The sequence below is a fragment of the Bacillus rossius genome, chromosome 11, assembly GCF_032445375.1.
Source record: "Bacillus rossius redtenbacheri isolate Brsri chromosome 11, Brsri_v3, whole genome shotgun sequence".
NCBI classification, from domain to species: Eukaryota; Metazoa; Arthropoda; class Insecta; order Phasmatodea; family Bacillidae; genus Bacillus; species Bacillus rossius.
This window is the reverse complement of record NC_086338.1, coordinates 38,788,526-38,806,787: the sequence shown is the minus strand read 5'-3', so window position 1 is coordinate 38,806,787 and position 18,262 is coordinate 38,788,526. Positions and strand designations below refer to the sequence as shown.

Genomic DNA, 18,262 nt, shown 5'->3' with positions numbered 1-18,262 from the left:
GGTAGAACTAGCTGGATTTTGGCAATCTGAGCCTTTAAAACCACATGTATTACTAGGGACACATAAGTGTGTGAGAGGTAACCAACCTTCATACCTCCTTAGCTTTCATAATTGCCTGGTAGAACTAGCTGGATTTTGGCAATCTGGGCCTTTAAAACCACATGTATTACTAGGGACACATAAGTGTGTGAGAGGTAACCAACCTTCATACCTCCTTAGCTTTCATAATTGCCTGGTAGAACTAGCTGTTTTGGCAATCTGAGCCTTTAAAACCACATGTATTACTAGGGACACATAAGTGTGTGAGAGGTAACCAACCTTCACTTCATACCTCGTTAGTCGCATATGAAATAAAATGATTTTTAGTTGCATATTATTGTTATATTTTACAGCAACATAACTCTCAGTTTTACAATCAGCTATTTTCACCAGCATTTGTAATATTTTGCACCAGAGATCTGACAGGCGAAATCAATCACAGAGTTTAATCAGAACAGAAAATTTACAATTGCAGTCTCAATAACAATTTAGAAAAGTCATGATTGTATTGCATCTGATATCTTCGAAACTTGAAATGTGTTTGTGTCCGTGCTCTTGACCGAGTGACTAGCACGTCTGGTTGGTGGGCCAAGGGATTGGGGACTTATCCTTGGGTTCAGGACTGGGCGTTTGTGATGTCTCTTTCACCTTCAATCCGTGGAACGCAGTGGCATACCAATCACCTAGCCTTGACAAGCAATAGGGACGTCACAGCTACTGCATGTGGTCACAACCAGCAATGGGCTAAAATGCCTAATCATCATCAATGTGTTCGTAGAAACTACAACTGTGTAATTAAGTAGGTACAAGATTACATGGTGAATTGCAATAAAACAGAAACATCGCAAAGCATGACACTACTCAATGTAACACAGAAATCCAAGGTAAAATAGAAAGTTCAACACTGAAATCAATCAGCAATTTAAGTTACTCAAATTGCAACAATTTTTTCTTGTATTATGGCAAATACATTGAATGTAATTTATTTAGCATGAATTTTGTACATTGTATATATAATTCATTGTTTGATCTAGCAACACTCACTATTTTTATGTTAATGATGTTGACACATTTTTCAGTTACACAAAAATTTTCTTAATTTATTTATTTTTAGTGGTTCTGTTCTAAACAAGATTATTTTATTACTAAATATGTTATTGTATAATCAAGAGTCAGTCAAAATGAGACTATTTTGGTGGAATAAGTACACACAAAGAACATTTGTGTTTCATATTTGTTGAACAATAGTTTTTTTTTAATAAAGACAATGTATAAAAATAAAAACAATAACACCAAAATTTTCTGTTTTAAAAATGAAATTAACTTAAAAATAAAACCATAAAATCTTGTCCCTAGTAACAAAATACTAAATAATCAAGAAGTATAATGCATTAAGTAATTTCCTTTATTTTACACGACTTCCTTTTACATTTTATAATGAACAGTAACAGTCTATAAATATGTTCTTAAATAATTTTACATTAAAATACAACTCACAAGTTATATAAGCAGAGTGTACATTAGAAAATTATTATTAAAACCACACTAAATTATTAATTACCTTTTAGGAAGTTGTTTGTCACAAGAATTTGTGTATGTTTATTTGGACATGGCTTTGACAAAAAAAATGTTGGTAAGTGCTTAAAAATAAATAACACTGTTTCAATATTTTTGTAATACAATTTTTTTTTAATTTAAAAAAAAAAAGTTATTTTCAAGGATGACAAAACTGCGAGGTTATGTACAATCGACATTCTTACAATATCTCCATTCAGAATTGCACACTGGTGTCTGAACACCTTAACATGGCGTAGCACTGCAAGGCTGCTCAGTAATTTTCGTCGAAATCACTGTTGAAGTTATTGTCATAGTTGTTATAATTTCCGTGGCAGCCGTCGCCCTGCTGGGGCCGGGAAACACGAGTCCGGGGCTACATTCCCCTGGGAAGCACGCCCCGTGTGGAGTCCTGGGCACGGCCAGGCGGTAGCACGGCTGTCTCCATCCAGGCAACGGCTCACCTGCAAAGACAACACAATGACTCTCTCGCCTGTGCTTTGCCTGTTCTCGTACATTGCACACCCTTCACCCCAAGAAAGCTTCAAGACAATGTGTTTGGGAGCAAAGATATGGGAAAGGGCTATAAAAGCACTGCTTTATTGCTTGGTATCACATATATGACATTGATTATTTAATTTTATAAATGGGCTGTTCCTGTAACTCTACAATATTTTATGCTTCGTCACAAATTTTGTCTCTCCGTTACATAAAAGCAGTAAGAGACTGTAAAATCCAGATAAAAACGATACAATTAATGATGATGTACTTGCAAACAACTCGATTGGCAGCAAGCGTGCACGATAGCACAACTTACGGCCATGATGGTTCAACAACAACTGTTGCTTCATTGCCGGAAGCTGCAGGGCTACCCACCTTGGCAGGCAGCCAACTTGAAAAACTTGGCGCTGCTAGCAAGCAGCACGGGAAGATCAAAATTCAAATGTTTCAAACACTATACACTAAATTACACACAATATTTACAAGTCCAAACACGGCCATCAAAATAAATTACCATAAATTGATTAATTGAAGTTGTTCCTAAAATATATCAGTTATTTAGAATAAGCCGGTGTTTGAATGTCCCGATAAACGATACTCTACTGTACATAATTTATGAAAAATTTTGATTTTACTGTTACTGACTACCATTTAATCTTGTTGTCAGGACATCCCGAGTGTTGTCTCTTCACCTTTAAGCTGTGGAAGGCAGTGGACAACCATTGCGGGATCACCCTGCCTTGAGAACCTCAGGAGCTCTGGTACCTGAAGAAAGACAAATCACAAAATCATTATGAATCATAAATTATTTCAGGCACAGAAACAATATAATAATAAATCATATCTCTCACATGAATTCAAACTCATGTTCCTTACAAAAATTTGTACTAAAACAAAAATCATGAGAGACATTCAAATTTACATTGCTATAATTTTTGAATCACGAAATTTCAGAATGTCATTCAAGCATTTACAAAAATATTAAAGTAGTTAATATCTTTTTTTTTTTTAAACTTAATTTTACTTTACTGTAATTTAACAGTATTTTATGAGGTCTAAGAATTATCACTAAAATTTTGTTAGAGTCCCCCTCAATTTAATAAATTCTTGTATTTTTTTTTTCTTCTTAGCTTTTTGAAATGCAGGAGAAAAAAGTTGTTTTCTTTAATTTCAAAAGTACTACATAGCAGTAAAATTACATTCTCTACAATGTACATGACATTTACAATGATAAATAAGTGCTGACAACTATGAAATATATATTTTTATATAGACAATCTAAGAGAAATAAGAGATTTAAATTGTACCTTTTTAGGGATGAGGTGTATACAAAACAGAGAAGGAGGCATCTCTTATTAAGCATTTTCTTAACTACAGAAACACAATTCAGAGCAAGATTTTTGCAGTCATATAATATCTTTTGTTTTTTTAATTGAAATCTATTTGGAGTTCTATGGTAACTTTTTAAATGATATTGTTTTAATTTTTTTGTAATTATGTGTGGCTTTCTTAGTCTGTTGCAAATACATATTAAATACATTCTATATATATTCTTTAGTGTTTAAACACCAAAAAATCAACTTAAAATTTGTCAAATAGATGGTACTAGACACTTAGTATGCAGCTTAGGCATATTCGATAATACTTACATCTTCCAAACACTACTAAGAACTCAATTCACTACCAAGCAACTGCTGGAGACATTTTTAGCAACAATCTCGCCTACAGTCCTACACTGTCATAGATAGGATAGTTTAGTACAAAATGTTATTGTTTTTTATCAGCTTAATTTGGTTTATATAACAGGAGATTTTAGTGTTATTACTTATATTTTTTATCAATTGTGTTTATTCATGCATATTTCAAGCATATTTCAAGAAAATGACACAAAAATTTTTCATAAAACCCGTTACATTTTGACCGATATATAGTGAAAATTTTCCAATACAACCATTTTTAATAATCATGTCTAACTATAAACAGCAAATTAAATCTGAAAGTATTTGTATGTTTGAAGGATGTACCAAAATTGTAATGTAATAATGAGTTATTATGTTATTAATGAACAGTAGCAAGATCAAAAAAAGTAATATTCTTTCCAATCTCTTTAGTACATACATTTTGGTACAAACTTCATGACAAATAAATGACACTGAATTTAATATATTAAAAAATTATATTGTGTTTTGAGATAACTTCTGATTAAAAATGCTAATATTTCATTTTGGTTCTTTATGGTGTTTTCAATTGCATTTTGTTGTTACATGGTGTATTGACATACTTTCTGGTGTTATTTCTGTTTTATCCCAATTCACCAATCAGATTTGTCCCTAACCATATCATCCGAGGTTTTCTACCACACATGTTGACTTTTGTTTATGTAAATTTTCGGTAAAGGATAATAAAAAGCAGTATAAATCAGGCTTTGTTCTTGAGAGACTTTATTTTCATCATGAATCATTTAGAGCAACGTTTTAACGAAAGTAGAACAGTATTTTCTAACCCAACAAATTCTTCAAGTGTTTTTATGCATGTGCAATTCAGGCCAAGTTTGAGCTAGCAGGGAGGTCTGGGTTGTAACAACCTTTATCTTCATTTCTCTGCAGTATAATGTTATGGTTACCGCTCAAATTTAATAGTTGCCCTACGCATGATGAGAAGACTGAACGCCAGTCCACAGCCTTGCACTTAAAGAGAGGATACCGCACTATTTGCACCTGTGAGCATCGTTCTCACCATCCCGCCTCACTGAAACAAATACACCCCTTACTAGACGGGCCCCTTAAAGTAATGTTAGCTGTAGCACCTGTCAAAAAGTCTTGCCTTATCGTGAACAGTGAGTGTCACATGACACAGAGCCACTTTTGAAGACTAACACTGCTGCTCTGGTTTACAGGATGGCTATCTTTTTGTCGACTTACCTGATCGCTGCAAAGAATATACGGCAGCACATCCATTCTGTCTAGGTGTTTATGACGAGTCTTCGCGTTGCTGCTGTCATCAACCCCAGTCGCTACCTTCCTGCATGCCTGCCCCCTGGAATGTGACATTTTTTGTCCGCCATAGGAGCCTAGCATGAAAATATTTACAGAAAATCACAATACATACCTAAAAAAAACTCAATCCTAGTAAAATAAGCCTAATGCACTTAGTTATCAACTTTATTTACACTAAGATTGTGATAAAAATTATACTTATTTTTCATTTATATTTTAAATATAAATAATATAGCTGTGCTGAATTTTACCGTTCATAAACTGCTAATGCTCATATCTAGTAGTATAGGCACTTCTGCTGATATTCGACACCACCATCTAACATGTGGCTGCCGCAACATAATTGTTCACAGCTGTTCACTGCACTTTTTATTTTGATACACTTTTTTCTGGGAACTTAAGTACCGTATTTATTTGTAGGGATACCATTAACAAGTCTTGAAATTTAAGCAGCTAAGATTCAAATTGATTTTGTTAGGATACACAACATAAAGGAGAGAGAGAGGTAAGTTGTAACAGCTTCACACTGCATGGTTTTCACATGCTGCACATCTGCATATTCTGCCTCTCTGTATTTTTACTGTTTAAAATCAGAACTAGATCCGTATAGATCCGTATAGATCAAATGTATACAACCCTGCCCTGTTTTAATTTTGTGCATGCCATTGATGGCCAAAACATGACCAGCTTCTTTTGACTGGGACTCAACCTGAAACGACTCTTATCTCAGTGTGCCTTCACTTCCTCATAAATACACATCTGGCATGGAAAAAAAAGGTTGAAAAAAACTTGTTTTAATACATCATAATCATAGAGATGTGTGAAATTCTCTTTAACTCGTGAATTTACAAATTTTCTATAAATAAGTTTTTATTTTCTAAAAAATCAAACTATTTAATGCCGTAAAAATATTATTTCAATGTGATTGACTCATTAATCTGTAGCATTTTTTTTTTAATTAGTCTAAATAAATGTTTATGTTTATTCAAAAATATCCATAAAATATTTTTCAAAAAATTAGGTAACATGGGTACATTAATGCTACAGAGTACAAACTGCACAAAAATAAATGGTAACTATACTACGGCACTTACACACAGTAAAAATAAACAAACTTCATCTTTTAAGCAGTACATGGTAATAACTTCCTTTGTTTAGTCTGACTGCCCTTCCTACCATCTCTACTTCCTACTACTAGTGCTTCTTCCTTTCTCAAAACTTCTACACTGCTTCCCCCTCCCTTGTTAACCCAAAAGAAAACCACACACCCTCAAACTCACACTTTGGTTACTTCTGGAACTTTATTTTATCGAATGGTACATTTATTCGGTACCAGCATATCGAAAGAAGCAATATCAGATTATTGGCACAACACATCGGCAAAAACGTGTAATTGCACAGCTCTTACAAATTATAAGATGGCGTTAGTAATACACAGAGAGGATATTGAAAACCAAAACATTTAACAAAAAAAAAAATTAAAACTGCTTTATTTGCAAAATAGCTACAAATGAGATTATGTACAATTTAAGCCCTAGTTGTTTATCAATTTTGTTTTTATACAGCAGCCACACAAACAGTATTTTAGATCCAAAAAAAAACAAACATTTACAGCTAATTTTCTCTAGAATTCTGAACCTTTATTTCATTGTTACATCTCTGTTTTGAGTTTGAATTGCTAAAATGGTGTGTTTTTGATCATGTGCATGAATTCACTAATGTTTGTTTTAAAAAAAACTATTCAACAGTATCACCACACAGTCTAACAATTAAGTTCCAAAATAACACATGGTTACATACCAAAACAACAAGAAAAAAAAAGATTCACATTGAATGTTTGACAAACATGAAAATACCTATATTCATGTGAAAAATTTTCATGGTAAAAGTTGTAATGTGTGATACGAAATGCAGTAAAGGTTTAGAACATAAATGAAGCATTATATTTTTGAAAAAGTTTAAAACCTATCATGTTTGTAGTTTCTTCACTATATACATTTCTGTAAATGCACAGGAAAATATTCTTTGTTTCATACATAGTCCTGAAAAAATTTAATTTGAAAAATTGATTAACAAATGTTTTTAGTGTGACTAAGGACTAACACATAGATCCATTTGCAACAGTGATAAGTAATCATCATAGCCACGGGTTGTGTTTCGAGGTCCTCATTTTTGTTGAAATAGATAGGACAGTTTAGTACAAAATGTTATTGTTTTTTATCAGCTTAATTTGATTTTTATAACAGGAGATTTTAGTGTTATTACTAATATTTTTTAATCAATTGTGTTTATTCATCAAGATATCACATTTCAAGAAAATAACACTAAAATTTTTCATGAAACTTATTTCACCAAACCCGTTACATTTTGACCGATATATGGTGCAAATTTTCCAATACGGTTTTGAAAAACACCTTTATATTTTGTTACATATGAAACATCAAAGAACAAGTTACCTGTTATTAGCTTCCATGCACAGGAATAGTGTCTCATAATACTGGCTGTAAACAATGTTGTCGATGCACGCACACACTCATCTACTAGTGTGCACATTCTCAACTGGTTCTGCCCGAGCACGAGGCATGCTTACGGCGAACGCTCTTCTCCAGGTCTTTGAGCGCGTCCCAGAACACCAAGCTGAGCACGGAGTGCGGGACGACGCGGGCGCAGCTCGGCACGAAGCCCTTGTAGAGGCCGTGGAGGCCCTCGCTGCGCCAGATCTTCACGAAGCAGTCTCCCACGCTCTTGTAGAGCAGTCCTCGGCCCTCCGCATCCACCCCTGGCAAGCACCAGCACACAACAGGTTCAACCAATCCGCCCATTCGACCAGAGTTGGGAACACCGTAGTAAATCACAACAAAAAAAAAAAGGAATCATATAAAAAAATTTTTAATTTATCCTAAACAAAAGTATAGTAAACTTGTTTCCATATAATGGCTACCTTGGAGACTATTATTGTAGTATAAAATTCACTATAACACCTCCCATTCTCGAGTACAAAAACCTAGTTTCAGAAGTATCTAATTTCAACAAAACATTTTACAGTTAAAAACAGTTTTAAACCTCAAACTATGCTGGCAGTAACCTTGCAACACTTGAATAATTTGGGGTTTCCTCTTCAAATATTTTAAAGAAATTTTGTAGGTACTCAAGAAGTTAGATGATTTTAAAATATACCAGGATTCCAACCAGTTGATCAAAAACCTTTATTTTATCCAACGAGATACAACATTATCTGCAAAGTTAGAACATAAAGGTGTAGCTTTGTTATACACAAGTTGGTGGAATAGAATTATTTGGTTGCAGTTATATTTATTACCTAATATTTACACCATTAAATATTATAATTATACTATTAAATTATAACAAAATAATCACACTTTTAATAAGTCGACTATTCACTCTCCCGACTGGAGCTCGGCTCGACAGTGGTTCTCTCTACCTCTCGTCTCTTACCACGCACCTCTGTCCAAGCACATTGCCTCGCACTACTCACTCCTCCTAGCCGCGACACAGGCCCGATGCACCAACCTTCATACACATACTCGTCGCCCGGTTATTGTTTGCCAAGAGGTCACTCATCCTCTTCACTCGGAGGATTCATTAATCTCAAGCTCCCGCCGGGGTCATCACCAACCTCTGTCACTCCTCACTTCACAGACCGGCATCATCTAATACACCCCTCAGGCAGTGGCGTAGCCAGGATTTGTGCATGTGGGAGGTTTAGAAGCATGGTCTCTCTCTCTCTCTCTCTCCCCCCCCCCCCCCCTAATTAAAACGGGTGAGTCCGGGGGAAAAAAATTTGGATTTTAAGTGTAAAATAGTGCTATTTTAGAAGTTTTTGGTACTTAACTTTAAATATTGTAATGGTAAAAATATTATTAATTTTTTAATAAAAAAAATTGTTTGAGTGATGAAGTAAGAAATTAATAAAAGATATTTTTATCAATCCAAGTGCCTTGTTTACGTCCACTCAAAATCATAAATCATGCTCGAAGCTTGACAATACAAAAAAAAAAGGAATAAAAAGGGTTGGGTTTCGGCAGAACTGATCTATTCCTGGAAACAATTAGCTTTAGCTTGAAGAGTTACATGACACCATGTCATCGTCTCAATTCTATATACACACACAGTGATCCTTACACTTTTGGAAGCCCAGTCAACACCTGCTTATAATTACCGCGCTGGTTAAATACAATAGGTGTAAGATATTTGAAACCTTGGGACCCGTCACGGCGTCACAACCTTATAGCTTCTGCTCGCGACAGGGGTAGGGGAAGGGAAGGAGAATCAGTAGGGCTCTCTTACTCTTCCCCTCCAGTGCAGTGGCCGGTGATAGCAGTAAGACACCCAGGCTTTTAGCAAACCTGCTTTCAGATAAGAAAAAATAATTGGGGCTAGGGGGGGGGGGGGGGGGGGGGTAGAACCCATAAACCCCCCTCCCCCGGCTACGCCCCTGCCCTCAGCCCCCTTCCAAGTATTGCGTCATCAAGGTCGACTTGAAGCTCCAAAACAATGGTGTCCTAGTTACGCCACTTCACACACACAGGGTTCTGGAAATGCGCCGAGGGAGAGACAGGCGCCGCTCTAATACAACAGATGCTACCTGTCCGGGATGTGGGGTCTCCCCTGACCCCCCGCTAACCGCCGCGCTGGCCGACTGCCTCGCCTCTAGTACATGGATGGTGAATGATAATGATAACTCAATGCCCCTCACCCTCACTCAAAGTATCCCAAATTCTCCAAACGAAGGACACGTTTTGTTGCTTTGCTCACAAATAAAGAGTACAGTGTATACTGTCACACTATTTAGGAGTAAAAGTTACCTGTGGGTGACTACAGAAAAATTATTCATGGTTGTCTACCAAACTAGAATTTTGAAATTCCCGGATTGTACACAGTTTTTCTGGATAAAAGTTTTAGCATTCCTGATTTCTTTTAAATTCAAATCTTATGCCCTTAGTGACATATGCAAAATCGAGTCTTAACCAGCCAACAAAACGAAAACAAGTAGTCAAATTTTATTTAGCAAATTGAAAAAACAAATAAATTGCATACCATTTTACCCTTAGCAAAACTAGCCATCGCTGTCACCATCGCCAATGATGTGACACATCATTGGTTCCAAGCAATACAGTAGAACCCTGTTATAATGTTTTTCAAGGGAGCCGAAGAAAACAACATTATAAGCAGGAAAACGTTATAAGAAGGATATCTCAATTTAGCACTTAACAATGTTCGAGCTTTGTACCAATGGACTCACCAAGCTATGTAAACAACTTTAATGTTAAAACCAAAGATAATATACTTGATACATGAATTTTCTGAAACAAGCCAACAATTTTTCAACTTTGTCTTGTTCCCTGGTTAAATTTTGTTTGTCTTTAAAGATACACTGCCACATTTTTTGTAAAATTGTCTCACGATTCATGATGACAACATTAAGAGTGAGAACGTCTACTCCTTCACCACCTGAAAATGTTTAATTTTGTGATTCCTATGTATGAATGAAAAAAAAAATTATTTGTAAGCAATAGAAAACACTTTTAGTTATGCCCACGCTCAATGGTTGGCAACTTAAATATCGCAGGACTATGTACGTGCATCTGAATACCCACTGGAATGGCAAGGAAGAGAAGAGTTGACTAAGGGTGCCAACTGACACGTAACTATGAACATTGTGTACCTTCAGTATATTGCATAAAATTGTATTTTAACAAACTTCATGTATTGTATGGCAGTGATTGTAAACATAAACATACATAAAGGAAACTTTTTATCGTAAGTGTTGGAATAATTTGGTTTTAAGACATTTTTTTCCCCCATTTATTGAATGTTAGAAAGCAAACATTATAAGCAGGAAATTACACTATTTATGAACGTTATATGCAGGAAATAAATACATTGTCCTTATGGGAGAAATATTGGGACTTTAAAAATATGACATTATAAGCAGGAAAACATTATATGCAGGAACATTATAACAGGGTTCTACTGTAGTCACAGACGGCCAACTAAGCCTTGCTTCCTAGATGGTCAGCATGTGTGTAATTACTGACACTAAACCATGTTCGTCTTTGGATTTATGAAGCACATCAATTGTTGTGTTTAGTGTAATTTAACTGATGCAGAAAGCACCACATTTTCAACAACATTAAACAATATTTCTATAGAAACTTTTAGCAACTACTTTCTGTTTTACTTTGATTCTACACACACGCGATAAACTCAATGTTAAACAGCCGCAGTTCTCAGATTTTAGTAGTGTATCTGTTCCAGGTTCCTGTCTTTTCCATCCCTTTTTTGTTTCTCGAGAATACAATAAATGAGTGAAAGTTATGATTTACAGCAATGTAATGTTCTTGTTAAACTGATTTGCATAAAAAAATTTGAAATTTATAATAAATCCATGATTGACAACCATTCAATTATTTTAAAAGGAATTTTAAATCATTTTGAATGGCATACATCTACTCAATAAAATGGTACTAAAGAAATGTATACACTGCCTCACCAACTCCCCAAAAGAAATAATTATAATCCAGTGGAGTATATATGTTTTCTTGACTTTTCACGATTACCCTAAAAATTTTTGAACTGCCAACCTTTGAGGCAACCTGTATCAATGTATCATGTATAACCTACAAACAATGATGTTAATTGCTGGTTTCATGGACATCTGGGAACATAACCTCTGGAAAGTTGAAGCCAAAACATTATGGTAAATGGTAGAAAGTTTAAAAAAATTATTTGTGGTTTCCAAGAATGTGACAGCAGGACTCACCTTGATTGTACATACGTGTTGATACAACATCAAAGGGTGTCATGAAGACAGTCATTGATGTACCACTCGCTAAGCTAGCTGCCGATGTTTTCAACAGCACATATTCTCTGAATACCTGTAACACAAAAACAATGTTACATTCCGAACAGAGGCAGGTATAAACAAGTTGATGCACAAGTAACCATACCACAGATGACCACAGAGACTGAAAACACAGTGGAATAAATAACAAGACTCAAAAACTATCTTGATCACAATACCAAAAAATATAATATTAAAAAAATGTAAGCATTTGTGAAGTTTAATTTGTACTAATATTATACAGAGAGAATGTGAGCAAGTGGAAGTCAGTGAAGCTAGCAAAAAATGTTGTGGAACGAGTGACCTATCAGGCAAAGGAAAAATATCAGCAATTCCAGAACAAATGGAAGCAATATGCTCAAGAAGATATATAAGGTCTTGGGCAGATGTGCAGGGAGTCACGAGTGGAATAGACACGACCTCAGAAGACAAGGAGACCCGGATATGGGGTTCACATGAAATAAGGTGAGGTCATTAGTTGTTACATATGTCATAGGCTCAACTGATGACCAAGCAGACTGGGTCACGGGTTCAAGTCCATAGCGACTGAGTCCAGCAAGTATTACAGAGGGTCAATGTGCAAGTCGACTACATGTACTCTCAGTGAAACAATCTGCGGGAGGAATCCTCACCGTCACGAGCCAAGAGTAATACCGCGGAAGAAACCCCAAGAAGCAAGTACTGTTCGGTCTGCTACCGAACAGGTCGACAAGGCTAGTCTAAGCTGAAGCCACGCTTGCAGCCCGAGAGTAAGGACAACTCGTGACTTGTTGAGTGAATGTTCCAGATTGGATAACAAAGGAACATCCCGTGGAGGTGCTGTTCATTGGTGGCTATGAGAAGAGGCTGAGGTGACACCTGACAAAGACCAACCCACATCAACGCAGGGCGAACCAAAACTCTCCTACCGAGGTATCTGGGTGATGAAGGCAATGAGAGCTACAAACAAGTCGGGGTGACCAGGCAAGTAACCACTAATCAAGCTTTCCCAGGAGCCAACGGGACGAATCCAGAGGCAGCGTCCCAGGCTGGGTCCCAGCCTGCAGGAAGAGGAGTGTGATGCAGGCGGGTCCGGAAGCTGCCAAAACATCCCTCTGGCATTGACCATCAGTTCAAAATGGGAGTAACATTGTAAATTCAAGCTGTATTTCCCAGTGATGAGTCAGTATCTTTTATTCTTAAGGAAATGTTTCATAGAAACATCAAACATTCCTGACATTATGTAGTGTTTGATTTTTAGGTTTTGGAAGTGCCGCTTCATGTGATAAGTGTTAAGACGAGTTGTTCACTTGTAAATGTTAGAGAATTCAGAAGTCTTAGTTTAAGCAAGCCATTGGTTATGTTTTATGAACAGTTGAATGAAGGGCTAATGAGAATACTGGTTAGTGTTTCTTTACTATTTTAATACTTAGTCACTTAGTGTAATCACATGTATCAAGCATTAATAGCTATTAATATTTGTCATTTCCTAGCTAGCCTGGGCTGAGTCAGATGCAAGCAGTAGTCAACTGACCACACAGCTTTTACCGATAAGTCATATTTACCATTTGTGAAGAAATTTTGGGTTTTGTAAAGGATTCTTTCGAAGATAATAATTATGAGTTGGTATTAATCATCGGGAATGTTGTAACTCTCTGGCCGAATCCGCCTAACGGACTTACAACGCAATAACTATAACACACGTGCCACTGACCGTGTATCCTTCGAGCCACTGCTTGGAGAAGCTCAACACGGCGAGCTGCACGGTGGAGCCCACGGAGACGCGGTACATGGCCGCCACGGCCCCCCTCCACAGCCCCAGCACGCTGTGCTGCCCGTAGATCTCCCGGAGCCCCTGCACCATGTTGGCGTGCCTGTGCTGGAAGCCGACCGCCACGGCGCCGGCTGCTCGGGCCTGCAGGTGAGTCTTCACCTGCAACGCGGGACGTCTCCGAGCCACGAGCTCCACGAGCCACGAGCCGAGTCACCAACCCCACCCCCACACTGCGCTCCATACCGCCCCGTTACGTTCGGCCAGATGAATATTCTTACAAAACGACATGGGACACGCAGGAGTGAACTTAGCTTCGAATTTCGGGAGTGTCGATTGGAGCGGGGGGGGGGGGGGGGGGGAACACATATGACTGGAGGGTTAACCTCCCAGTTAAATGGACAGTCAGAAATTTTGTAAAAGTAATAGCTCGTTGGGCCAGTTTAACACTGAGGATAAGTTAGATTCGAATCAGAAAAATTACCGGATTGTACCATAATTATCGTACACACCTTAAAAACCCAGAAATTCGTTCGCGCAACAACAGGCTAAGTCAATTCCTTAAATTAATGTATATAAAATAGGAAAAAAAATTATATATGCATGTTCATGAACTTAGACATGTTAATGAAATGGTTTGCAAGTCATATCTTCAAAATTAAATAAAAATATAAATGTTTAATTAGGATAAATAATATTGGAAACTGAGATTCGAATTTGAAAACAGTGTAATATTGATATAAAAAATTAAACTAGACAATGGTACAACATTCGGCTTGGTGCAAACGTTTAAGGAGACCCTTGGGTACACCACACAACCTTCAGAACTGGGGGTTATAACGCATGACATGTTGAAAAGTAATTTTAAGAATTCTCTTATATCTTTATTATTTTAAGTTATGAGGGTTATGAGGATGGGGTTTGAGATCACCCCCATCACCCCTCCAGTATAGAACACGACACAAAATATATATTTATATTTAACACCGTATCATATTGTATACTATTATCCCACCTGTTCTGGTACATTTATTTTGCGATACCACTTAACATAATTTAACTATATTTTCAAATTGATTTTAACATCCCAGGTATCATAAAGAATACTTCAATCCTACCTATTCAAGTTGTGAACATGATTCCGAAAATATTTTTGGTACTCTACTGTAAATTTTGTCAATAACAATATTGTGCAAAACAAGCATGTGAATCTACCCTGCCCGAAAGACAATTTTCCCATGCTTGTATCCTAAGAACGTACTCGTCGTGATTACTTCAGCACCGCCTTGTTGATAACTTCATCAATATTCCTAACATATGCGTAAAATGTATAATTTTGTATAAACCATCTGACTTACCCTCACCAAACTTTTCAATTTAATTTTATCACTTCAACGATTGCGAAACTTTACTACCTTAGGAAAAAAGTAATTTTTTTACATTTAGCTAATAATTTGATGGTATGATCCTGTTGGCTTGATCCTATGGTACATGATGCTTGTTTTATTTCAGATCCTACACATGAAAGAAATTACAAAATAAGAAAGAATCCTTTTTATTCGACTTATAACAATTCATTATGACAATATTTTTCTACGTACAGGATATACCAACGTACTAACCTAAAACAGTAAGCATCATGTACCACAGAATTAAGCCAACAGGATCTTTCGACAAACTAAATTCAAACAGCAAGCATCATGTACCACAGGATCAAACCAACAGGGTCTTGCCATGAAAATCCAGCCTTCAGGATCCAGGAATAACCTTCAACATATAAAAACGGAAGAGTAAGCACATTTTTAATTCTCCATAGTTGGCTACAGTGTGAAAACACGGGTATTGAAATGTAAGCTTTAAACTGTTATATTTCACAAACCAGTAGGAATTAAGAAACCATCGCTTTAGGATAAATTTAGGGATGTCTGTAGTGTGTGAAAAACACATTTTCCAATCTTTTTTCTTTCCATTCTAAAAAGCCATGGTGTCCGATAATTACCTCCCCCCCCCCCTTTTTTTTAAAGAACTTACTAGATAAAATGGGCTTCCAACAAATGCCCCAAAGCAGCCAGCAACAGCACCCGTCAGTGCGGATTTCGGGACAGACACCCGCCCAGCTTCGTTGCGAGTCAACCCCTTGTTGTCAGCGACCTGGTACATCCCCAGCCGCGTGCCGTTGAGCGCGAGCTGGAACCACAGCCCCGGCACCAAGCCCTTCTGCAGGGCCAGCAGTCCGTCTGCCTTCGCCACGGCGTAGAAGGCGTGGAAGAACCCCCGGTAGTGCACGGCGTACATCCCTCTGGCCCGCAGCTCCCCCTGCAGCTGCAGCCGGGTCTTGACCACCTCCAGAGGGTTGGTGAACACCGTGGCGCCCAGGGACGCCGCGCCACCGGTCACGAACTCCATGGTTGAACAACGCTAACAGTGTCGCACCTAGCACCGCACATACTTGCGCCCGCGGCCTTGATGCGTGTATCGCGAAGTCAACAGGTCTTTTGTGATAAGTACTAACACCTGACGCAACTGGCGACGAAACTGTCTAACGTCCGTTTCGTTTGCGTAATCATTATAGACCTTCACCTTCGTACTCGCTGAAGATCAACAGATGCATTGCCTTGCAAACATCAACTACACCACTTGTATGTAGACCAGCGGGGAAAACTGCGCAATACAAAATGATTGTGCCAATTAGAGTCAATTTGCCACTGCAGTTGTTAAACATGAATCATAACAGGCGGATTTGGCCAGTTTCAATACAGTAAAATTTATATCATAACTAAAGCATTTAATTTTTTTTATGTCAAACTACAACTTTAAAATTAAATTAATATAACAAAACCGTAAAAAACTAATATGGTCTTAATTATGTTCACAAAAGCATAATATTTTGAAAAATTCTGAGGGACATTCATATTCACAGATGCATTGCCTTGCAAACATCAACTACATTTGTATGTAGACCAGCGGGGAAAACTGCGCAATACAAAATGATTGTGCCAATTAGAGTCAATTTGCCACTGCAGCTGTTAAAAATGAATCATAACAGGCGGATTTGGCCAGTTTCAATACAGTAAAATTTATATCATAACTAAAGCATTTAATTTTTTTTATGTCAAACTACAACTTTAAAATTAAATTAATATAACAAAACCGTAAAAAACTAATATGACCTTATGTATGTTCACAAAAGCATAATATTTTGAAAATTCTGAGGGACATTTGTAAATCGCATATTCATAAGCATTAGCATTTGTTTTTTTAGGGAGGGTGGCCTACGGCACGAATCACAACGGCCATAGGTCAATTTTTGTCGAATGCTGTTTCCATTAGCAATCAAATGTCCACAACCCGGGACCCCTCACACCGTAATCCGGTGTGCATCCGACTAAGCTACGGAGGTTAGCGTTCATTAATATTTTATAAGTTAGTGCGCAGAATTTAGAATCCATGATTCAGTATATATTGATCTTATTTAGTCACGTTGTAGAATTTACACCTTTTTAATCTAGGAAGCATCAATTATACAATGTATTGGATGTTGCAACATGGCGATGATGCGGTAATACTGACGCAGACCGCCAATGCTCCTCTATGTCGCATAGACCGCTATGCCTCATCAACGTCTTGTAAAAGCGTGTGCACCGAACGCGCTCGTGCGCGCAGCAAAGGGTAGTGCGTGCGACGAGGCGAACGCCATGCAACGAGTGCTGCGCCAGCGGAAGGATCCGGCCGGGTGTGGCATATCCTTCCGCCGCACTACAACAAATTATTTAAATTGTATTTTTCCATAGGGTTTTATTAAACATTATTTTTCATTAATTAATAATTCAGTCCTGTCAAAATTATGTCTCACTGTGCGTTTTGTCCCGAACCTGGCCGGTTCAGTTTCCCGCGAAATTCACACGTTTCCGCGGGAGGACTGACAGGGGAGGGGGGTCGCGCGCAGCGACACCGGTAGTGTATCATTATTATGATTTTGAAACTTTTTTTATATTTTTTCGTTGAAAGTTACATGCCCAAATGTGTGGTAAGATTTCAATATGTTCAAAATCGTACATTAAGAAAAAAATAATGGTTCTATGTAGAAAGTTTGCCACCCCCGTTCAACCCCTTAGGGAATTCCTTTAAAAAATGTAAATGCTCGTTGGGTAGTGTCCTTCGAGAGCTCAACCAGGCCGGCAGCCTGCACGCAACGCGGAACCTTCAACCTTTGCTTTCACCAACATGTAGTTTTCAATAGTGTAATATCTTTTCAACCTTTTACGTACAGTTCCGCGGTCGGCCTAAATTTACCATGAGGTATTTAACTTAATTAAATCAGTGCTCCAAGATGAGTGTTCTACGTCATACGTAAGTACTGTGAGGAGTTTATGTGAATTTACGGCGGCGCTTCACGCCCCAACCTAGCCTACAGGCTACATAGTTTTGGCCCGCACGGGGCAGCCAGCAGGCGACGCGTGCCATCGAACATAATAACGATTCAGTCCCTGGGACACATCTAGACATCACGTAGAGTCGCCGGAGACACGGGGGGGAAATGTAGTACCCTGGAGTTCT

The 18,262-nt window shown here is 37.6% G+C and overlaps 1 protein-coding gene across 5 annotated transcripts; it reads right to left on the bottom strand.

Annotated features, from left to right (window-relative positions):
- Positions 1-1,426: 1,426 nt before the first annotated feature.
- Positions 1,427-16,855, bottom strand: LOC134536835 (solute carrier family 25 member 35-like). 5 transcript variants are annotated; one of them, XM_063376837.1, is made up of 7 exons: positions 15,737-16,855; positions 13,649-13,867; positions 11,875-11,989; positions 7,681-7,869; positions 5,016-5,164; positions 2,787-2,859; positions 1,427-2,057 (listed from the first exon to the last, which is right to left on the bottom strand). In XM_063376837.1, exons 1-7 carry the CDS (start codon positions 16,109-16,111, stop codon positions 1,840-1,842), a joined length of 1,338 nt encoding a protein of 445 aa, XP_063232907.1. In that variant the 5' UTR covers positions 16,112-16,855; the 3' UTR covers positions 1,427-1,839. The 5 variants fall into 5 exon arrangements, 3 of the variants coding, with proteins under 3 accessions (XP_063232907.1, XP_063232910.1, XP_063232911.1); XM_063376840.1 differs by having other exon boundaries at positions 1,970-2,057; positions 2,743-2,859; positions 15,737-16,854; XM_063376841.1 differs by lacking the exons at positions 1,427-2,057; positions 2,787-2,859 and having other exon boundaries at positions 5,022-5,130; positions 15,737-16,851.
- Positions 16,856-18,262: the final 1,407 nt, after the last annotated feature.

Coding starts and splice junctions, on each gene's coding strand:
- LOC134536835 (XM_063376837.1), bottom strand. CDS start 16,111: ATGGAGTTCGTGACCGGTGGCGCGGCGTCCCTGGGCGCCACGGTGTTC. Junction 11,990..13,648: donor AGTGGCTCGAAGGATACACG/GTCAGTGGCACG, acceptor TTTGTGTTACAG/GTATTCAGAGAATATGTGCT. Junction 2,058..2,786: donor CTGCCTTCCACAGCTTAAAG/GTGAAGAGACAA, acceptor TTGTCTTTGCAG/GTGAGCCGTTGCCTGGATGG.